The 24,365-nt window shown below is 38.9% G+C and overlaps 1 protein-coding gene across 9 annotated transcripts in view; it reads right to left on the minus strand.

The window, feature by feature from the left end:
* The window catches only part of INPP4B (inositol polyphosphate-4-phosphatase type II B), a 282,937-nt gene that overhangs the window by 14,128 nt on the left and 244,444 nt on the right, over positions 1-24,365 (minus strand). For 8 of the 9 annotated variants that reach the window (XM_086612544.1, XM_086612542.1, XM_086612548.1 and 5 more), the window contains 2 exons: positions 21,617-21,729; positions 15,688-15,842 (listed from right to left, as the gene is read on the minus strand). In XM_086612544.1, the coding sequence (XP_086468670.1) occupies positions 15,688-15,842; positions 21,617-21,729 (268 nt within the window). Of the gene's footprint in view, positions 1-7,353; positions 7,357-15,687; positions 15,843-21,616; positions 21,730-24,365 lie in introns of all 9 variants that reach the window. The other variant, XM_086612545.1, reaches the window with a different exon arrangement.

Genomic DNA, 24,365 nt, shown 5'->3' on the forward strand with positions numbered 1-24,365 from the left:
TCCAAGGTCTCTACTGGGAACATGAATTCTTAACCTAGACATTCATACAACACATATCTTAAGTTTTATGATAGAAACAGCTTGATTACGAGCATCGCACTGAATTCAATGGGCTTTGGGAAAAAAAACATCTCCAATGGTTAATTGCCCGATGTTTTTTTCCTCCCCATCTTTACAGAGCTTTATGATCTCCAGCCCATACTTGTGCTACTGCTGCTTCACGTACAAAATGAACTACACAACCCTTGGATTTTCTTTCCAGCACCATAAACACAGTCAAACACGATGGCTAACAACATAAACTTTCAAGCTCACTTGACTACAGACTATTTCTAAAGGACAGTCTTGATTTTTCTTTGTAATGTGAATAAAGGAAAAAAAAATTGAGGAAGTAATTGTCTGGTTTTGGCTATGTTACAACGTGGTACAGAACATTAAGCTTTGCAACAAGATTAAATGGCTTTTCATTTCTCTTTTGGCATTCCATACTCAATGGAGTATGGATAGCAAGTTTAAAGTTTTATTTTTGCCATAAAAGATCATTTGACTTTTTCCTCTCCACTGTATTATGTATTTCATTTAATAAACTTTATAATTAAGAAAACCCTACTAAAAACACTTCTCTATTCAAGGATTACAATTCAGGGGGGTTCATTTAGTTCCATTAGTTTTAACATCTGTGTTTTAAGTTGCAGATAGTTTGAAAAGTAGCTATTGAGGTAATACATAGCTTCATTTACAAAGGAAATGGGATGCTTAATGCACTTTGTAATGCAGTAATAACAAAGTGGGAGTATTTGCATAAAGCAGCCCACCCTAATAGCAGGTGTTGGTCCTGTCTGGCAAAAGGTCTTTTGACTTCTGCAAGCCCACTGCAGGCTCCTTATTCCATCTGGATATATATTACCATAGAGATCAGTGAAGTCCACGCTACGGAAAGCCACATTTGGGAAGGTTTGTTACCTCATCTGTGCCTAGAAAAGCTAAATGCCTGGAGAGACTATGCTTTTGAATTTAACTAATTGCGTGGACTGTTAGTGGAGAACAGACTGGCCAGAAAGGATCCATCACAGCATCACAGAGATCTGCATTCCCTTCCGTGCTTGTGATATGGCTGGTGCAGCTGCTTGGAGTGGGGGATAGGACAGGGCCCATCGGGGACCTCTGATGGCAAATGTCCAGCCAGAGTTTGTTGGTGTGGTTCCTTTGACTTTGCTAGAGCTACTCCAGCATTACTTCAGGTAAGCGCTGTTTGTCAGTAAATATATTAAACGTATGTGGCACAAACCAGTATTCTCTTCTGGTTGGAAGAGACCTTCAAGATCATTGAGTCCAACCATTCACCCTGCACTGCAGGGTCCCTAAACCATGTTGCTCAACACCAAATCCACACGGTTTTTAAACACCTCCAGGGATGGGGACTCTACCACCTCCCTGGGAAGCCTGTTCCAATACCTCACAACCCTCTCTGTAAAGAAATTTTTCCTGATATCTAACCTAAATTTCCCCTGGCGTAACTTGAGGCCATTCCCTCTCGTCCTGTCATGTTATCACCACAGGTCTCACTGGACTGCACAGCTGGCATTGTGAAACACATTCTTGAGTTTTGCTTTCCAATTGGTTTTAATTGGTTTGATCATTCTCTGTTTCAGAGGGTCAATCTCTTTGTCTTACTAACTCATTATTTCCTGGAATTATGACATCATGATAGTCACAACAATTATCTTTTCTCCTTTTGAATATGTATTTAGGTAGATCCGATTCAAACCTCAGAGCTGAATTCCAAATGTTCATACTGTTTTAACTGTAACAGCAAGCAAAGTAGAAAATTTCATTTTTTTAATCAGCTGAAGAGATAAACACTCTCAAAACAGAATCGTGTCTGCAAACTACCTGTACTGTGCCTGAGTGCTTGTATAAGCATGCAGGAGATAATCAAAACTGTGAGTTCAAGTTCATTACCATCTCATTTCAAGTTTTACCTTGGAATTAAACTTAAATTGAGACTGAAATGAGTTTTGTTACCCCTATTGTGCTGCACAGAGGAAGATTCTTTGTGACAGCAGGAAGAACGATTGCCTTTGGGACTGAAAACATGATTGGAGATACCTCTGCCACAAAATAATTCTTAAAAATTCAGCTAAGACTACAAATACCTTTCTAGACTACTACGCTACGTGTTTGCTCAGCATCCTCTTGCCAGAGAATACTTGTTGTCTGAAGTTGAAAAAAAGTGTCTAGAAGTGAGAAAAATGCTACAACGCTCAAGTTTCATTATTCTCCCTGAAACACCAGGAACAAAAACTCTATCACGTTATACAAAGCAACCAAATTTTCCCAGGGCTTCTACCTCAGTAAAATCTTCATCAACAAACACTTTATCTTCACCTGAAGATGGTAAAACAGTGCAGCAAGACAGAACTGGAAGATCTCAAGCCTTTTGACTAAATTTTAATTAGCAGTCAAAGCATGCAAAACAATCAGAAACCACAGTGTTACAGAAATAAATGACTCTAAAAATTGTTTCTTGTGTTGTAAAATTATTTGTGAAGCCTGTAAGCGATTTTTAAAAATTTGTTTCATTAAGTCACATAATAAACCAGCAACATGCGACAAAATGAAATGCACCAATTCCTACATTTGTACGTTTTCTTTGATTAAAATTATGTGCGTGTGCACATTATGCGTTATACCATATAGACCAACATACTCAGAAGGCAACATTTTGCTGTAATGTTGCCTTGTCAAGGCACCACCAAAAGGTGATTTAAAGTCTCTTTAGCCAGAAAAATACTGTACTGACTTTTAACCTACCAGATTAAAATTATACAAATTACAGCCAACCAGACAATAACCTTGGTCACAAAAAAATACTCTAATACTTCCGTAGAGCAAAGTAAGCATGAGGCATAAGGCCATATCCACCCTGAGGCCTTCAGGAAACTACGTAATTTTTCCTTTCAAGAAGGAGCAGAAGGAAGTAAGTTGCAAGGAGAACACAAGCCAGTATTTTACGGAACGCAGTAAGGCAGGTTAATGGGCAAAATCCAATCCTACAGGAGTAAAACGAATACCCCTCTTGGGGTGGTGCCTCTTGGGCCACTTCCACTGCACAAGAGGGACAACAAACAGCATAGCAGTGGTCTTACACTTACTAGCTCACTTTAAGAATGAATCCAAGTAGCATCGTCATGTGGCAAGTGATGTTAATCTGTGTAACAGAAACACCAAACTTTGCTAAAGCAATTGTCTACAAATTTGCTGATAATACCACTGCAGCAGCAAATTTTTATAGAGAAAGACGACACGGGGAGCAACCTTCTCCCTTAGGCAGAAAGGCAGTAAGAAAGCAAGAAAGGACTTTGTTCCGTATGATGTTGAGGGAGGATTATCCCCCAACACTCAGGGAGTATACACACAGTTCGGTAGTGTCCAGGAGGGAAAGAGGCTTAAACTGTGCAGCCAGCACTGCCGCATGCCGTACGGCAGCACGAACCCAAGCAGCAAAAGGGAGTGGGAAAAGAGAATTATTAATGTGCAGAACAGTGTATGTCAGCAAGGCAACAAACCTTATAAGCATTGTTATTGTACCTTCAAGTACAGCAACACAACTTTTACTTAAAATAAACCGGACAATGAGAAGAATCTCTAAAAAAATGCAGATCCAAATTCAATTTCCAACAAAGGACAGGCCTGTGTGGTCATGAATAAGTGACTTGACATCTCGATATCATCCTTCTCCCATTGAAAAGTGAAAAAGATACAAATGCATTTTTTTATCTCATCCTCTGTGTGTCAATTATAGCTTTTTGAGTCAAGAACATTTGTCATTAAGAAGCATTGTCTGCTCAAATCTCAGCTCCTGACCTACTTCTAATAGATTTGACTAGCGATTATTAAACAAGAGGCATTTAGTACACACGCAGCTTACTACGTTAGCAGTTGCTACATGGGCGAGAAAGCAAAGAATACAAGACAAATAAGTAGTAATAAGGTATTAGAAAGTTTCAAAGTTTCACATTTTCCTCACTGAACAAACTTAAGTTATATATTTTTTTATTTTAATATCTTAAATGAGAGAGAAGACATCTTAGAAATATCTAGCAACAAAAACTAGTAGCAACATACAAGTAGGAGAGAGCATCTTCTAAGTGCACACTGATGACAACAAAAGGGGAAAGAGCAAACACTGAACATGTCAAAGACATTTTAAAAACTCACGAATAAATATTCTAACCAGCTAAACTCAGTATTATCAAGGCACGCTCTTCTGGAATTCCAGAATCAATTCATGGCCTTTTGAGAATGAGATGTTACTGTAACTGCTTGGTTTTTAAAGGCACTGTGATACTACTTGGATCATTTCAAAAGAACCAATAATGCCTTTGACAGAGTGCCATTTTAGCCATTTTTTTTGAGCTTTCCTGAGGCGTTCAATGTAACAGCCATTTTATTTACTGAATTAAACTTAGGACAGAGATCATGCCAGTCTTGGTTAAACTAATTGAGCTAAAAAAAAAAAACAAAATAAAACAAAAAAAAAAAAACAAAACCAAACCAAAACAGACTAAAGGCGCTGATTTTTATTTCCTGGCTGAAGTGCATTATGAAAAACATTCCACAATAACCTTCTGTGGACGCTCCCATCTTCTGCTTATCGCACCACCACAAGGCAGTTTGCTGGAAGTTGCTCAGCAAAGCTTTTTGTTGCTGATTACTTTGTATTCTGTAGATACTCCACTGTCAACAGTTATGAATGAGTTATAAACGGATTTAAATTTAAAAATCAACAACTTTGGAGCGCTGAGGAGCGATTTTTGCAAAATGCATATAAAACCCAACATTATTTTGACAGAAATGATACATTTTCATCAGACTTGCCAGTTTACCCAAGACAGAAACTGTTAATGAGATGATCCTAGAGCAAAGTCTTTCTTATAAATATGTAACTATGCAATCAGATAGTTATTCCTTTCTTTTTTTTTAGTAATGTAAACAAGTTCTTCATATCTGACAACGCTGACTGTTGACTGGGGTGGGTCTGTGGCTGAGGAGAAAACATTTATTTCTTTAAAGCAAGGTGCAGCTCACTGATCTACTGCTGATAATGAGTAGCTGCTGCCTTTTCAGTCTGTATTCCTACAGAAGCAAAGGTTACACGGTAGTTCTCTGTGTCACGGGGAGGGAGATGCCTCTTTGTATTCTTGCAACCTTCGGGCACATTGACCGAGTTCAGTGAAATGCAAACGAAGGATAAGAAACCTCAAAGATTATCCTGTTCTTACCAGTGTAAGGAAATACACAACTGAGCTGCAGAGAGACCCTGTCAAAGGGGGAGGCTGTAGCATGAAATTGAAGCTGCTTATCCATCAGGAAACCCATATGATGAATGAAAGGAGTAAAGAGAAGGAGATTTCTTATAAATGCCGAATTGTGGCAAATCTTCAGTTGGGCCCTGGACAATCATTCCCCAAGAAAGTCTATAAGCCATGAAAGGATACAGAAAACTTCTAACCATCTTAAAGAGACACAAACCTGACCTTATACTCCTTCACTGAGCTAACAATATGAGTATGGTAAGCTTTAGTCCTGTGAAAACAGTATTTATATTAAAATTACTGATGTTTGGAATATTTCAAGAGTTATCAAATTACCCCCCAGAAGTGCTATGTCCTCCTCTAAGGAATAAAAAAAAAAGAAAGGCTACAAACAACCAATTCAAACAAAGAACAACGTTACCCCTAATACCTCAATAATTACACAAGGGTAAGTGAAGCTTCCTAGTAGCACAGGCAGAGGTACCTCCTGCCTCATTAGCAGGCCATCTAACTAGGAGGCTGAGTCATATATCCAAAATATTTCATTCCATGACTGAAGTTGCAGGGAACAGTGATTCCCTTCCCACTCTCTGACCGCCCTGGTCTACAGAAGTTTAAGCTTGGCTAAGCCTTGCCTGGGATCCCAGGACCCTGCACAAGTAGAAACTCTGCTCTGGCAGCTTCCTGGGGCATTAAGAGCATCTCCAACAGAGGGGAAAAGCCACATGCCTTTCCCACTGCTGGAAGACAACGCACAAGTGGCAACATCCGAGTAAGGGAGAGGAGATAAGCTGACAGGGAACTAAGTCCACAGCAGGGCACAAACCTAGCACTACAGATGCGCAGCAATTTTGGCATTAGGTATGTTTAGAGTCACAATACAACTACAGCACCACCAGGTCCCCGGGCTGCAGAAACCACTGCAACTCTTCTAACAGTGGAAGCCAACAGTGGAGTCATTTGGCTGTGCATTTTGGGAGGACCTCAACCTTTCCTTTGCCTTAACTTCCTTATAAACACAGATTTCCTATTCATACAGACTATAGTAAAGGCTTAGGCTATTAAGAATGCAAGTTCTCAAAATTGTCTCCCAGATTTATCTCTGAATGATCCAGAGAACAGGATAGCAATATAATGCTGCTGGCTCTGCTATTGGGTATAGTTCCAGCCAGCTACAGATAACATCCTGGAGGTAGAAAATTCATAATTAATACGTAATAGTCCAAGTGGAAACTCCTTTGATCACTCCAGTGGAAACGGCTACCAGGACCTGTACTGCAAGGAAACACTGAGAAACTTGTTGCTGCTAGGTACACCAGAAGTCTGCCAGTGGTTGCTGTGACTATGAGGACACATTTACAAAACATCACTCACCAAATCAGAGCTGCCACAGAAAGTAACAATGAGGAACCACTACTAAAACTCACTCTTGAACTGAGCTGAGGCAAGGCTACTGTCAAAGTCGTTCACCAAAATATCATACACCAAGGTGATACTGCAGGAGAGAAAGAAACAGGGAAACACTTGCTGGAAAGAGGAAATAGCGCAGTAGACCAAAGGGGGGAAAAAAACCCCAAAAAACAGGGAGCTTATGGAAGAAAACAGGAACAGGGATGCTGGATGAGAAGAAAAAAATAATTATCTGAGCAGAGACTATTCCTACAAAAGAAACTAAGTTGGATTAAGGGAGCTTACGATGAGAGCAAATATATACCTAGAAATGTCTCTGTTACCTGCTTTCTACAAAAGCCAAGTAGAGCTGGAGCCCAACATGGCATCACCTTTTTCCTGAAGAAATGCAGAATCTTCTATTACAAAATAACCTTTACAGAATAGCAGCTAGTTGCTACTCTTTTTCTGAGTCCCCTCCAACTTTTCCACAGTCTGTACACGGCTGGGACTGCAGGAAGGAAGTTACAAGCTCTCCCTGCCCATGTTATATTATTATGAGAAGAATATAGTTTGAGAGGCCAATAAGTTCTTGAAGAAATTGAATCTGTGATAATTTTAAACAGCTTTTGTACGTTATTACTACCTGCTTATTCTCATTTCTTGCTCCTTTATTATCTAAATTTTAGACTTGGCAGTGTTGCTTTTCCTGAGAGATTTAGCTCTGGCATGGTCAATGCCACAGCAATTCAGCTGTGGCACATAATTTTAACAGATAACAAACATGCATACAGGGCTTTTCCCACACGACCTCTCAGAAAATCTTAATAGAAGTGAAATATAATAGGAAGAAATCTAGCATTACTCTAGTGAGTATATGGCATCTAGTTTTTGATTTCAGGCAAGACCTAGTCTTTCATGGAAGTTCTGAATAAACAATAGCACAAGCACTAAAGCACTGAATTAATGAGGCAATTAATGAAGTCTTTGATGGATGACTCAGAAGTGAACACTAAGCAGTATTTTCAGATAATCTGACTGCTTGGATTTCAGATTTGCCTAATCATGGCAGGTAAAGCTCAGGAAAACTATGGTCCTGCAATCTATGTATGACAAAAGTGACAAACACTTTATATTAGAAGATCTTTTCTAGGAATGCAAATAGTGTAAACATTTTCCTTTTTCAATTAATCAAGAGGCAGTGTTTAAATTCACTGCTGCACTATTAAGGATCTGAACACAGATTGTGGTACTAAATGGGAAAGTAAATTTATTGGTAAAGGTTTTTTTTTCATTTGACTGGTTTTGAAAACTAAGTGATCATTTGTACACCTGGTAATTAATTACAAACATTTCTCCCTCTCTATGCTGAATAATTAAAACATTCACCGAGAGGGAAGGCATAGCTCAGTTTCCAATACCCTCATTTGGGTCAAGATACGGCAAATACTAATATGGGTTAGTTAACAAATTATTTACTCTGTCGATATCTCAGTGAGAAATAAAAAGTACAAAGCACAGCAGAACTCCTCAGAGTAGGGCGAGTTTTTGACCAGAATTCCATTAAACGTTTCTCTCTTTTGGAGAACTGTGTCATATACATCCTTAAGTCAAAGTGCAAGAACTCCCTTCAGCAAAAAGACCACAGGGAATGAAGGTTTCTTTCTTGCTGTCACAAAGCTAAAACCCAAACATGGCCAAACATTTTCTTTTTCAATGGAAAAGGAACATGTTTTTTTTTCTATAATACACTGCAATTGATATATTAGTGTGTTTTACTTGTCAGTAGTTAAAATTTACCATCAGGTTCCGAGTCCTCCTGAAGTACCTGCCTTTCCTATGTTAATCAATGAAGAAGCAGCAGGTGCAGTTAAGGACTTACCCACCTAATGCTGATGTCTAAGTTTAGAGACAATACGTGGTCGCTCATGGTCCTACCATCCCCCTGTGGACTGGCAGGAGAACTAAGTATTTACTTCAGAAATTCTGGTTTACTGCCTGCTGAAAAGTTAGGTGTTTCGGTGAGGTAGTCTGGGTCACATCTCTAAACACTCCCTGCAAGGAGTGGCAAAGGTTTTTACTCTTTTCCCTTGAACACTCCCTTCCTCCCCAGTGATTAGCCCAAGAATAGGGTGGATGATCTACTTGAGGATATGGTTTAATGGGGATTAGGGATGGTTGGACTCGATGATCTCTAAGGTCCTTTCCAACCTAGAAATCTATGAATCTATGAATATTACTACAAGTTCCAGGGGAAGGGTAACTGTAATTAAGGTTACACAATGCTTTTCATTAAGATGCTACTTTCATTTTTTAGTTCATTTTGAATGGATAAAATTCAAACTTACCATGTCACTTAAAGAAGAAAAACAGAGAGTTTTTTGGCGGGTTTTTTTTTTTTGTGTGTGTGGTTTTTGTTTTTGTTTTTTTTGAGATGGTTACTAGTACCTCCATGCTGAAGAGCAGGATTTGATACTCTGCACCAAGGCAATAAAGGTAAGAAAGATGTAACTATTCTAAGAGCCTGCTCCTGCAAGAATCTCAAATCACCTCTTCCTGACAAAAACTTGTTAAAATTCAGCAGGTACATGCTTTGAGGATTCAATCTATGCTGAACGTCTGCCAGGTCAAGGGGTTAGACAAGACTTTTCCTTGCAGTTCTTCTCCCTGGCAGATGATGACTGCTGCAACACGAAGGAAAAGCAATGAGGCAGGGGGACAGTCTCTGCTATTCCCTCTATATTGTGACTGAGGCCAGTGCCCAAGCTCTGAAGAAGAGAAGAAAAATAAAGGCAGTCACACACATCACAGAGGAGGAAGGAGCAACCAGAGGGAAATATTCAAGCAATAGTCTGATGGAAAAGACGACGACGAGACAGTTCTCATGAGAGAGTTCTCAGGACTCTGACTGGGGTGTTCATCAGAATGAGGTTTGAAACCAGTATTTGGGAAGAAGCTGGAGAAACAAGGTACAGGAAAAATGAAACTTCTGTAGTCAGCTAGAGAAAACATGAACTTGAACATCTGACCTCAGTGAAACAGCCAAACTGTATGAGACTATACCACAAAACTGCCAGTTTTACTCACTCAATTTGCCCATGTAGAAGCCTGAACCTCAGTGACGAGCCCATTATGGTGCAAGTAAAGTGCTTCGGGTTTCCTTTCCTTTTTTTTTTAAGTTGTAAAAACCAGATAATTGTTTTAAAGACACATGATAAAGCTAAATTTTGTGAAATTGAGTACTTACCCTACAAAACCTTAGATTTAACACAGCCTTTCAAGCTACTGTTTGATACTTTGTGCACAATGGTTGCCTGCAACTCTCCTCCTCCTTCCAGAAGGATGCTCAGAAATAGACCTTTATTTTAGAAGGGACCAACAAGGTGCCAGTTGCATTGATTCTCATTACACCTTGTAACCATCTCTCCCCATTTTGTTTTATTTTCCTCTGAACACTGTTGCTCTTTAAAAAAGTAGTAATTTAGTTTTAGAAAACAAAATTGATGGTGGTTCAACACACCAAAATCGGACCTTGCTCTTACTTAACGCCAGCTCTCTTTCAACGCGTTAGGTAATGTAAATCTTTCTGTCTAAAGTTTGTACCTCAAAATATAAATGTGAAGTTTCTCAGAAACCATAGAATGACAGAAAAATCCGTGTTGGAGGCAGGGTCTCCCTTTTAAGTTTTGTTTACACTGCGCTAACACTCTCAGGAAAAAATATGGGGAAGGTCAGATGGTTTGGAAAAAGGAGGAGAACATGTGCTTCATCTTCTGTGTGATTCCTCACGTGCTTGTCTGTCACCACAAGCTCGCAGGGGCAGGGTGAAAGCTGGGAAATGGCAGAAAGGCAGAGGAAGATCACCTGGATTCCAGTCTCATCCCGTCCCTTTGCTCCTGCTTCCTAGTCTACACAGCAATCTCAACACTGTGTTGTTTGGTATAGGCCCTTCCATGGCCAAGGTCTGTCCCAGCCTGGACCTCGGGATACTGCCCAGAACGTCCAAAAGTCACTGATTGAAGAACTATTCCAGCTATCTCTTCTTCTCAAATCACAGGTCTTTAAGATGATCTTTAAGAAAAGATACCCTCAAACAGCTCTTTAAAAAAGGAGCTATTTGCTTCATAATTGGGCCATCAAAAGCCCATACCTTGTGGGACAGACCGTTTCTTCTTTGCATTTGTGCGCTTCAATCAGATTTTTGATAGGCAATTTATCTAAAATAATCTGAAATATCCTTGACTGCTGTTTCAGGTGAAAACAGTGTGTCCTACCTTGAATCAAATTTTGTATTCAATATCTGAAATATCTGACAGGTATTGTGCCCTGCCAAGAATGATGATAAGGCTGAAAGCCTGCAGGCTTCACCATAGACAGTGGATTTGTTGTTTCTACTTTTGAGGCTTTATTGGAAACATGCTGAAAAACCAGGAGATTCTGAGGTTACTTACCACCCAAGGCGTCCCCAGAAGGGGCCCTGTCACTGAAACATTGAAATTAAATAGGTTCAGAAAAGGAAGGAGAAAAATAAAAAAGAAAAAAAAGTCAGATGAGTTTTTTAAAAACTGTTTCATTGTGTGCTGCCTACCAGGGTCCAACCTCCTTTATGCAGTGACCAGCTCTAAAGATGAAAAGTAGAATCGTGTGACATATACTGCAATCAACTCTGGTAAATCAGTTTTGTCCCTCTACTTTCTCTTGGAATATAGCTAACACTGAACGACGGGGATAACGTTCGCATATTGGAGAATGGAAAAATTAGAAAAGAATACTGATGATGGCAAAAAAGGATGATTTGGAAGTGGCAGCAACATTGTAAATACGATTCTAGTACGGTGTGAATTGCAAGCACTTGATACAGAGGGGATAACGCATGGACTGTCCTCATTCTGCACTATGCACGTCACTAAGATCAATGGAAGTCACATACACATAGCAAGGCAACTGCAAGATGTAGAATTATTTATGGAACAGAGGTTTCACGTACACATCAATTGCAGCATCATCATGGCTAAAGTTACGCTCAGAAGACGAAACCACATATTATATATTGTAAGTGATAAAGCTTGAATTCCTATCATCATTCCACCACATTTTTCATAAGCTAAGGGGACAACGAATGGAACGGTTTTTTGAACAGTGGTTTCTTGTGGCATTTTTTGTTTGTTTCTTTGGTGTTTTGTTTTTTTGTTTTGTTGTGGGTTTTTTTTTTTTTTAAGAAGCCATAAACATCATATAGTTTACTACCAGAAGACACTGATTCAACTTACAAATGAAGTCATTAAATAACAGCTACTGGCAGTATTTTCCAAAACAGCACTGTGCAATACATACTGAAGCAAACAAACATACATCTGAAATTGGCTCCGATTTGCTCAGAATTCTAGAGGCATCAGAGAAGCTGAAAAGCAGCACCATGCAGAAGTCCAGTATCTCCAAACCTCTGGTGGCAAGAAAGCACGAACCCATCAGCCTGTTTCCTTTCTACAACAGCCACCAAAGCTGTGTCAGCACTGGCAGGAAAAGAAAAAGCTTTACAGCTACACAGATGCCTTGATAATTTTCATATCTCAAAATTATGGCATTTCCAATAAAGGCTGCGTTTGAATCGCCATTTACTTTTAGAACTCACTTTGTCTCACAGTACTCTCTACCTCCTACTGTTAACTCTTGAAAGAAGTCTTTCAAAGATCAATCCAGTCTGTTAAGATTCTGGATGTTAAAACTGATTTTTTTCTTGTCTCCTCGTTCTTTTGAAAGGCTTAAAAGTGATTTGTGGCAATCTGCATAAAGGGATTTGATTGACAGAGTTTAAGTAATCTAGAGAAGATTCATCAGTGGAAAGTTGCTAAAATTGTAAATTAAACCACAGAGCTCTTCTCTATCTGCTCTTAGAACAAAACAAGTATTTTTAGATGTGAAAGTACTTCTAAAAGCTTCTACAAGTAGTCAATGAAAAGCTTAGAAATGCACAGCATAATCTTTCAAACAACACTCTGCAATAGCATTCAAATAAAAAGAAAGGATGAAAGGGCAGGCATCACTTCTACCAAACAAGTCTGTCAAGCTCATTCACACAAACCTCAAACATAGCTGCCAAACTTCCCTGAAGTGAAATACAGGAGATTCTGTTGAAACATCATTATTTCTCTTCCTGTGGAAATTACAGCTTTTTTTCCCTGCCTCTCTTTTGCCTGTTCTTTCCTTCCCAGTTAGCTCTCTCGAATTGCCTTTCTCTGCAATTCACCTTTGTCCATCTGCCTACACGAAGACAGCCCAGCTGGAGGACCCTTGTCACACTACCTAGTCAGTGGTGGGGAGGGAGGAAAGCCCACGTCTCTTCCAGCACTGCTCCATAAGTACCTCCAGCAACAGATGGGTAGTGAGGAGAGAGAAACAGTCCTTGCTGAATGTCTGCAGCACCAAAGACACCAAAAAAAGCACCCAAAGACAGCTCTTAAAACTGTTTGACTAACTCTCAATGGGAGTACCATAGAGCTGAGTACTGTGTCCCCATGTGACATTTCTATTCTGTTCTGAATTCATAGAATTATAGAACTGTTTGGGTTGGAAAGGACCTTAAAGATCACCTAGTTCCAAAACCCCTGCCATGGGCAGGGACAGCTTCCACTAGATGAGGTTGCTCAAAGCCTCATCCAACCTGGCCTTGAACACTTCCAGGAATGAGGCAGCCACAACTTCTCTGGGCAACCTGTTCCAGTGCCTCACCATCCTCAGAGGGAAGAATTTTTTCCTTAGATATCTATCTCCCCTTTTTCAGTTTAAATCCATTGCCCCTTGTCCTGTCACTACATGTCCTTGCAAATTCTTGGGCTTTAATTCATCAGCTCATGAGAAAAAATAAAAACAAGCTGGCTGCTCATTATTTTTAACCTCTAGTTGTATGAACAGTGTAGTACAGGTAGAAACTAGCACAGACAAAAGATCTATTTATTTATTATCCTGACGATGCCGGTAATTTTGTACGTTACTGCCACTACTCGTAAAGCCCTTGCTTTTAGTCCCAGACAATCTTACCACCTGAGACAAAATTATTACCTTCCATCCAACATAGCAACTACTTTCATTCAAGTCTGTTTCAAATTAATTTACATAATATTAGCAGGATAAAGCTTTTATCTGTTTAAAACTACAGAAAAAAAACAGAATTAACGTTTTTGTGATGATGCTTCAACCTCATACCCATCTGCTCATTCATTTTTTAAATTTTCTCTGGGCTTTTCAACATTCTTTTGTGATTCCAATTTATTGTTATCTGCAAATATAACTAATGTGTTAATCTTCTCAGTTTTCAGATCAGTTGTGTAATGTAAAGGCACTCAAAGTCACTTTCAGTTTAGTCTAGAAAAAACTACTACACTTTTGTACTAACAAGTTAGCTTGTATAAATATCTGGGCTTTCAAAAAAAGAAAATCAGGTTTATAACTATGAAACTTTTTCAATCTATTCCTCAACCCTATTCTAACATAATAATGATTTTATATAATTAGTTTGCCTGTCTCTGGTAATTTACTGTAGCTTACACACTTCTGAATTTATTGGAGACGTAAAAGAAAAAAAAAACATTTTAGATGTCAACATGAATGGAATTTAACACAGAAAACTCAGAAATTTTTCATTAATGATAAGACATGTAGTTATGAAGACTGCACACCAGCCACTCGCTCACTGCAATACTGCAGAGACCGAGGGATTTATGGAAGCTAATGACACACACAAGCCAAACACTTCCGTTTAACACATCCCGCTACACTAGCGCCTTGCAAACCGACTCCACGTCTAAGCCATCTCAGCCCTCTGCGCAGTCACTCTTTGTAAACGTCACCTTTTTTCTTTAGAATACCTATCCCTGCCGAAAGACAGAAGGACCCTACATGTGTAACCTGCAGTATTAATGCAGATGTTAAACACCTAATCTGGCAATACTAAATATTATGGTCAAGAATTATCAATTATAGACTTTAAACATGACTGTTAACTTAGAGATTATCTTTGCAAATCCAACATATAAACAATTTGTGTTTCACATAACCAGGAGATATAATTCAGTTACTTCTTTGCAGGCTGACTTGAATATTTTCTATTTGTTTTGCAGTGATTTTTGTTAAATATAATTTGAGTCTTGTGGATACTTTTTTCCAACTTTTATAGAAAATACAATGCAGTACTCATTAAAGCCAGTGATGAATGCTTCTTTAGAGAACATAGCATCTGGATTAATTTTATGATCAAAACTGGTTTTTCAATTATTTCTTTTTTATTCCTCAAAGATTCAGATAATCAGAAATCTTTACATCTTTCAATTACACATTCCTGGTAACATCAGCCTCAATTTCTGCATAGTTGTAATTTAGAATGAAGCATTTCTTTTTTTAAGGACAGTAAAGATTTTATCAGATATTAGTAGCAACCACCATCAGTCCAAACGTACGTGACTTGGATGTTTCTTTTATTTTTAATAACATGAGCTAATAAGAATTGCCATCTGTAATAATTGCTTATTCTGTTTCTACAATATTTGTCTAAATTTTTTACAAACAATTTAATGAGTGTGCAAGAATTTAAAAATATTCTTAAAACAGAAAATAACATTTTATTATTTTTTTTTTTTTTTTTTTTTTTACACAGTCATAGAATGTTGCTAAAAACTTAAACCTTACGAAAGACTAAGAAATTGCTAAAATAACCGCTATTTGCCTTGGTCAAATTCTACAGTCAGTGAAGTGACACCTACAAGGTTTCACATATCTATCTCAGAAACTGTTAATTAGTGATAAAACATGCAGTTGCAAAGACCTTGCATGCAGAAGTGACTTACCAGCTGCCATGCTGCTGGTCAGTTCGCTGCTAAATCAGGACTGGCGCCTACCGCGCGTTCGCAACCAGCTTTGGACCGTTCCGCGCCGCAGTTCCTGGCTCAGCTCAAAACGCGAGGGACATGCAATGATCTCCACATACCTTCTCATGCAATCCAGCGCCCGAATAAAGAAGTCTTTGTGAAGCTGATGCTCGTCTCTCAAGATGGAGCACTGCTCAAGTGTCACTGACATGGACGTCCGGTCTTTGGCACTTTTGCAACAGGTGAAACGGACTCCATTCAGCTTACGGCAGATCTGAAACACAGCCAGATGTCAAAGGGCTGTCCTTTTCACACCTTCTATTCTCTGCACACTAGGTAGACGGGGACACTTCCACGATTTTGCAATCGCAGACAATGAATACAGAGAGCTACAGTATTTCTCAAGAAGAAAATAGCTATTAAATGGTAGTAACTCCAACCTGAATCATAGGGATGCTCACGTGTGTCTTGGTGATTAAACCAGTTATTAGTGCTGCCATGAGGATTTTCGTATTCTAAGGATTATGCCCATGCTGGCCTGACACAGTGCCACAAAAGGCGAAAGTGTAGTGCTGAAAAGAACTGTAACTTTATCTTTTGTTCATAAATTTGGAGCATTAAGATGCTACAAAAATAGCGCCAAAAAGATTATAGCTTCTGATCTATAGCCCATTTCCAATTTGTCCAAATGACATGTTTTAAAAGCAGATCTTCAGGATTTTCATTAGCAGGACAAGCCTACAAATAACCTGCTTGCTGAGGAAAGAGAAGCCCCTATTGATTTTGAGAGAGAGCTGCACACAGCCTTGTACTGCAGTCACAATCAAGTCTCTTCCCTGCCCACTCTTGCCTCAAGTGAAGCAAGACCCAACACCACCAACACCACCTGACGGTGGACCCAACAAGAACCAAAACCATCATCTATTCTTAGTCTCGAGCAGTTTAATCAAGTCACTGAAATGTCTACGCATACTACAGCTTACAAAACCATTGCATCCAATTTCTTGAACTTGAAATAAAAAGCATTTGTGTTAGCCTAGACTATAAAAGTTCATTTTCTCCTCGCTTTGTGAAAATCATCCTATTCAATAAAAGCTTAATTGTCTGGACACCTAATGCTTGTTGAAAAAATGATGAAAAACTTTGAGAAGTCTTGTTTAACCCATTCACGAACCTAGAGGACTAACTCCTCATGAGAGTATGGATTCAGACATATCTACCAATGTACTGAATTTAAACCCAGTCTTTATTTTCAACAGGTAAACTGTTCAATGTGTGACCCAGAACAATTAAAGCTTAAGAGAAATGACTGTCGAGTGTCTACTTTCACCGTATATTTTGACAAAAATTATTAAGGATAAGAGAATCATGACATATTTTTTAAGATCATTTCTCACCTTAAGAATGAATTTGTCATTGTACCAGCCCATTAGTTTATACTTTGGGGTCAAACAATATTTTACCAGGGAAATAAAAATTTGAAGGAAAGCTGGTGTGCCCAAGTATGGGTCTACCTTTCCCTTGATGTACTTTGTCCTAAGAAAAGGTAATATCCTCTGCCCAGCTTTGCTTGCTCCTATCCCTGGACAATCATAGCTATAACAGTATCAAAAAAGGAAATAGCTATGAGAACAGGACAAGGCAATAAATTACAGCAATTAGGCCTCATCTTAAGGAACTTCTCAGCTTAGCTATCAAGTCAGATCTTGCAGGATGAAACTAGAATACGATCCTCATAATCTCACTTCAGCAAATGAGTACTTTTTTAATCCGTTAATTACATTCTCAGAAATTCTATTAAAATCAGTGGCCCAGACAATCCTTACAGTCATTAAGGTCTTTGCCTTATCATGGTAAGGGAGATCTCCAAAGCTGAATCCAGGGAATTAATTAATTGACTCTAACTTTGAACCCAAGGAAGTACAGGATATGAGTGTTTCTTCCCTCCTATAACTCAAAATTTTAAAACTTAAATCTGTTCAAAAATCTGGAAAGCTGCATTGGGATTTAAATGAAGTACTATAAGACAATCTTTTTACAGAAAGTTTCAAGCAGGGCTGATAACACTCTGAAAGAAGTTAACTGCTAAATTGAAGAGATTAATTCTCTTTACACTGGTCTCTCTTGAAGTCCATGAGTCATTGTGACTATTCAAAGTGACTAAGTCATAAGAAAAAAAACAGGTAATTATTCTGGATGAGCGATGGCCTCTGATGCAGGGAGGGGAGACTAAATCCCAAATCTGGGCTGGCAGCCTACCTACAAAGGGCTGGCTAGCGAGAGAGTTTTGAACTGAAAAGCATTCTAGGCACAAACAACGAATGACCATAACTACAGGCTTATTTTGCGCTGAAGTTCAGTACAAATGTCGCGATCATCAGTGGATTAAATAGAAAACAATATGTTGACTTGAATAAACAAATTAAAAAATCCTTAGATTCTGATTTAAGAAGAAAAGTAAGTTAACGTGATAGGCTGAATGACTCAGTTCACCAAGGAGCAGCAGTTAAACAAAGTAAATAATTAAAATGGGCAAACACGATGATCTGATGCTCTAGAAATCTAATAAGGGACAATACCAAATATATGGTAATAACATATCAGAACACACAGCTTACAATTAGTGTCCAACCTGAATTTTATCCCCAATTTTGCTCACTTCTTCCCCAAATACATTGAAGATACAGGAGGAGGAGAAATAGACTTAACATTTATCAGAGCTTTAGAAAGTCTCCCTTACGAAAACAGATTTAAATTATTAGGATTGTGATTAAAGAGGGGATGATAAAAGCATAAAAAGAAGCATATAAACCCATGGAGACTAAAAAAAGATAAATCAATACTTTGATTATTTCTCCTGATACAAGACAGAAGATGAAGGGTGCAGCTTAGGAAATAAAAATACATAACATCTAAACCTCTGTCGCATTATATTTAGAATAAGGAATGTTTGTGATACCAATTTGCAAGAGTTGACTTTTAAAATGCAGATGTATTCCCACAGTCCCGTTACAACAGGAATTACATGCAGGTGCAGATACATATGCATGTCCATGTGGAATCTCATACATCTACTGCAATAACAAAGTGATATCCTTACAGCAGGGAATCACGCATTTGCAACAAACAGATGTAACACAGTATAACAGTGTGCATGTAGATTAATGGGTCAAGAAATACTCATTTCAGAAGGTTGCAGTACAGTAACGTAAAGAGAAATAGAATACAATGAAGCAAAAATCTGAAACAGTTGTATGTCCAAAGAATGCCTTTTACCCGTGAAATTATTTTCAGGGAATCCCAAATAGATGGTGGAAGACAAATTTCTATATTCAAAGATGAAGTAAATTCTGTCATATGCTTTGTAGCTCATTTTACACTAACCTGTACTGATTTATGTTTTGGTTCTTTAAAAAGCAATGTTTCATAGTAATTGCAAAACTGGTACTGCAAGAAAAGCCTATATTTTTACTCGTAACAGATTTATATTGCAATAGCATGTGATAATATTTATTAACCACACGGCAAAATGTTATTAGCAATATAAAAATTAAAGCAGTGTTGTTAATACAAAGATATAGTTAATACCGTCTTGTTCCTGGTGTTAATGAAAAGTCATGGAAAATTTTATTAACATTTTGTATCAAACATTTATTTGCCTTGAAGGGCATATACATTTGAAAGTTCCTTTAAACACAAGGGTCTTGCTTCAATTTCAGTAGATATCAAAGATTCCAGTGTCTGCTTGTGTCAATGGGCAGAGACACCGAGGGTATTTTCCTAAATCTAAGACAATTGACTGGTTGAATTTCACATTCCTGAAAAGCCTGAGCTGTTTATAAACATCTAAGGGTTGTTTTCTTGTTTTTTCCCCATCGTTTATATGTAAAAAATGCAGAATTGGGAAACAAAAAGGAATTACATGAATAAAGTGATGTAAGCATTATCTATTGTTTGATAAACATTTTTCTTTGTGTTCTTTCTGTGTCTGAACAGCTGTCCTTTGCCTACCTAGCTTATTTTGTGTTGCTATCAGTGCCTTTGGAACGGCTGACACCGTGACACTGGCTAAAAAACCATAACACGTGATTGACTAAAACTTGTACTGATACAATTAAACACTTACTTATAAAACCTAAGTACCTTAATTACAGAAAATCAAAACGTGAGTGCGGCAATATTAAACAAAAGCCAGAGCAAGTAATCTTGTCCTGCATCATATCTGAAGGCATATGGACACTAAACAATAAAAGGAAGATAGTTTGAATAACCAAATTTTATATTATCGAAGAACGGATATGATTTTAAACCAAAAAAAGTTAGATAATGTAGCTGAATACTGTATCGCCTCTCTCATATAAGGTAATGTATTTACAGCTTTGTGCAATCATTCAGGGAACTGATTCTGCCCATACTGGGGATGAAGGCATACCTCTGCCTAAACCCAAACTCCATTAAAGAAAATCCATGGCCCGAACAAAAAGCAAACCTCTTTTACCCTGTTACACAACTTACAGATAAATGAAAAACCCTGCATCTGGAACAAAACAACCCCAAGCAGAGGCCACAGACTGCTTGGCTTGGAGAAGCTCTGCAGAAAAGGGCCTGGAGGATGTAGGGGACAATGAGGTGACCAAGACCATCTCTCGTGTTGAGTTCTAGCCAGTTCTACCAGTTAAGAACGAGAGAGAAAGAAAACATCTGTAATTTAAGCGTAGGAAGAAGAGACATATTCATGAGCGGAGTGAGAGGCCATCGGAATGGAAGTGTTAGAGAGATAGTTTGATGTGGGGGGGTGTTCTGGTGGCAGGAGAGGGGATTTGCTCCCTGTGCCACCAGATCTGAGTCCCATCCCCCTTGGAGGGTTGAGCCAAATCGGCACCTCTGCAAATTGCCACCTCTGCAAATTGCCCTATTTAAGTTGAGACAAAGGGACGGGAAAAGGTCTTTTGCCCAGGAACAAGGAGAGGGGAGGAAGGCACTGCCCTCGTTCCCGGCCGGGCGGCTGCCCGGGCTGGGCTGGTGCCACGTGCTCAAGATGGCGCCGGCAGGGTCGCATGGGGAACTCGGGAAGCACCTCGCTCCCGGGGTGCCCGCCAGGCCAAGTTCACCCAGAGACGACTAAGATCTAAGAGAAACAGCCACACCGACACCAGGTCAGTCAAGATGGAGTGGGAGGAGGTGTGCTGGAGCTGAAGTTTCCCTTGCAATCAGTGGTGAGCTGGCAGGCGGCCCCCCTGCAGCCAAGATAGACTTGGCAGAGCAGAGACCCACTCGCAGCCCATGGAGAAGCCCACGTCGGGGAAAGAGATGCCTGAGCCCAGGAGAGGTCTGTTAATAATGGGGCATGGGATGCACGACGAGGTCGTGAGGCATCTAGAGCCCGTGGGACGATCCACGCCAAAGCGAGTGGCAACAGCTCCCTAAGAATCCGAGAGTGTGGTGAAGCCTGCATTGGAGTAATCTAATGGGGAAGGATTATATCCTGCGGGTAGGACTCAGCCTGAGAGACGTTTCTGGATTTTTCTCGTGAGTAGGGGATCCACAGGAGCAAGGGAAAAATGGTGTAAGGACTCCTCCTCCTTTAAGAAAGGAGCGGCAGTAACACCATGGATGAACTGACCTGTACTCCCCCATCCCCTGTGCCGCTGGGGGGGAGGTAGAGCCAGGAACGAAAGGAAAAAGGCGGATGGGGAGGTGTTGTTTTAAGATCTGGCTTTGTTTACTCTTTATCCTCTCAAGTAACCAGTTTTGTTTCCTTTTGTCCTTGTTTAAGCAACTGTTAATAAATTGTTTAGTTTTAAGAAAAAAAAACTGAGTCATGTTTTGCCCAGGACCATGTTTTTGGTGGGTGTTCCCTCTCTGTTCTTGTCTTGACCCTCAGTTCCTTTTATTATAAAACCACAACAGAGAGCCATTTCAGCATATCTACCTACTTTAATCACTGAGTTTTCAAATCATATCCTTAAAATCCATTGCACTTCCTATATCAGCAGGCATGTGAAAATCAGTTTGTCACATGAATGTGCTTGAAACAAAAGAGCTTACCGTCGCAGCCAGCCACATGATTTCTACATTCTTCCTCTTTTTGGCCTGGATGTTTTGATGAAGATTTTCCAGCAATCCCTTTAAATCATTTTGTTCTTGAAAATGTGGTAGACCTGGAAAAAAAAAAAAATGATAAGGTTGCTCGCTATGATAAGGTTGATGATAGGGTTGTGCTGACTAAAGCAAAGGTCTTTTACTTACAGCCTTATTTTGGAACACAGGATGGAAAGAACCAGCTAAATATTCAGGGAACAAGCAAATCTTATTTCTTTCCAAGTATTGGGTTGTCCTCCCCAAGATCTTCACCATGGAAAATTAAAGCGTCTTCAACTTTTATCTTATAAACAGACAGTGAAAACATTCAAATTTCTGCTGTAGTTCTGTTCATCAACTATTATAGACTTTCAATGGAAATTAGTAGAGAAATAACCGAGTGTTTTAAAACCTGCCTTGATGGGATGATTTTTCAATTTTTAAGTCAAAATATTTTGCTTTTGTTTTCAAAATGGAAAACCTAATTTCTGCTTTAAAATGATGCTTTATTTCCTAATATAACAGGAGGATTAAACAGCACTAAATACACAACCACCAAAAAATCTAACAAAGGATATTTCTCAGTCTGAAATTAAGTAGGACTTGAATTTTGAAATACAAAATAATTTCAGGTTTACTTAAAATCCGAAATTTAACCTATTTGCCCTTGGTATGGCAGCTGAGCTGAAGTTTTATTAATCACAGATTTCTAGAGGGAATTCAAGAGTAGGCAATTTATTTTGCTCTTCTGTTTTGTGTGTATATGTAGGAGGAGTTTGTTCTCATGTTACCGTTACCTTCATTAGTTTTGAAAACAAGTAGAAACAACCAAAATCTCTTTTTTGAAATGATATCCTCTTATGGTAGTGAAGTAAAAAGAAATTTAATAATTTCCAAATTTTTTATTTTTCTTATCAAAGAAAGGCTCAGAATCAGTTGAAACAGAACTAAACCAAATTGATACTTTTTTGTCAACACAGAAAAGTAGGATGTTCCACCCAGTGGGAAGAAAAATAAACTAACCCAGGCCCCAAACCCAAAACCTGAAATTTATATTCAAAGAGTAAAAAGAAGGCAACTACTAATGCAGGTCAAAATCCATTCCCCTAACCTGATCCCAGTTGGAATGATCCCTCTTGTCAACAGGCTTTGACCTTATATCTCTAATGAATTCTGTAGTTTCTCTTATGCATGATTCATAGTAAGAAGTAATTTAAATATACTCAAAGAGAACTAATCTAAAAACGTCTGAGTTGCTTTACTCTTATGGTGCTGCCAAAAAAGAAAAAAAAGGCTGAAAAAGTACATTTGAACTAGGTTTGCAATAATCTTAACGAGGATTGCTTCATCTGTGTATTATACTACAATTCCTGATCATGCAATTCGACAATGCAGAGCATATAAAAATACATCACGACCCGCTAGACTATTACAATTACCCTGCATCTGTTCCTTTAAAACACACGGCACACAGGGAGTACTCTAAAAAGATGCTTCCAGATTATGAGAATGCATCACTAGGTAAACATTTTATTGCTTCAAAGCAGTTTCCCTTTGGTTCCCAGCAGAAAACGCATCATCTCAGAGCGATGACTTCACCACAGGTAAAGCAAGATTCTCCTAATTTGTAATATTGCCTAATGAGCTGCATCTTGACTGGATATGATGGATTGCTTAAATTCCTTGCATCACAAAGCAGTATTAAACCGTCAAATCATTCTCATAGATTATAAGGCGGAGAAGCCCAGAAGTACAAAACAGACCTATAGACTTTATGTCAAAAATGCACGTACAGCTACGTGCATTATGATGCTATGGAAAAAAAATCTTTATCTTCTTGCAGGATTTCTAAACCTTGCATGCATCTCTCTTCTCACATGGGATAACGCTTTGCAACACTGATGTTGCTGTGGGTGTCAGGTATCAACCCGGCAACGCCGAATATCACCCAGAACATAGCTTTCTCTGATTTTATGCTTTCAGCTGTTTAAATTGAATTCTAAGCCATTCTTTTCAAGTAATTATGCACTACTAAACAACAATTACACATTTTGGTGCCCTTACTATGCTACTATGCCCTAACTATGAGTTAAAGTTTTTGTGTAAGAGTTTCATGAAGGGTTTAGCAAGCAACAGGTCATTTACGCATACCTAAAGAATATAACAAGATGACCATCCTTGATGCTGTCAGAAGTGACTAAAAGGGAGACTCCTTTGTCAAGAACTCTCTGCCCTTGAAGGGAACATCTCAGAAACTGCATAAACTTTGTTCTCATGTTTTTCTAAACTGTGAACACGCACAGCAGTGACTTGGGGAAAGGGCAATTCCAGCAGGGGGAGATGGTGACCACCGACTCATGGACCACTTACCTTAAACATACCCCAGATCAGAAAGAAAGGGGAGGAGGAAGGGAACTGAGCCTGTGAAGTAATTTACATGTCAAGCGAGAGAAAATTAACCAATTGTTGAAGAGAGTAACAATGAATATGTAAACGTGTTATGAATATGCACGATCGTCGTGTATAACTAAGTTTCTGTCCAGAAGCCAGGTGTGCATGCCAGGAGGAGATATCCCCCCATGCACCTGGCAACACAATAAAGAACGCCGCTTTCTAAAGTTCCAAAATGAGTCTTGGAAAGTTTGATTTCAATTGCACCAACTTTTCGGGTATCAACTATCATCAGCTATTCTCTAACAGCACTACTATTTCAGTG

Source organism: Tauraco erythrolophus, chromosome 5 (assembly GCF_009769465.1).
Source record: "Tauraco erythrolophus isolate bTauEry1 chromosome 5, bTauEry1.pri, whole genome shotgun sequence".
NCBI classification, from domain to species: domain Eukaryota; kingdom Metazoa; phylum Chordata; class Aves; order Musophagiformes; family Musophagidae; genus Tauraco; species Tauraco erythrolophus.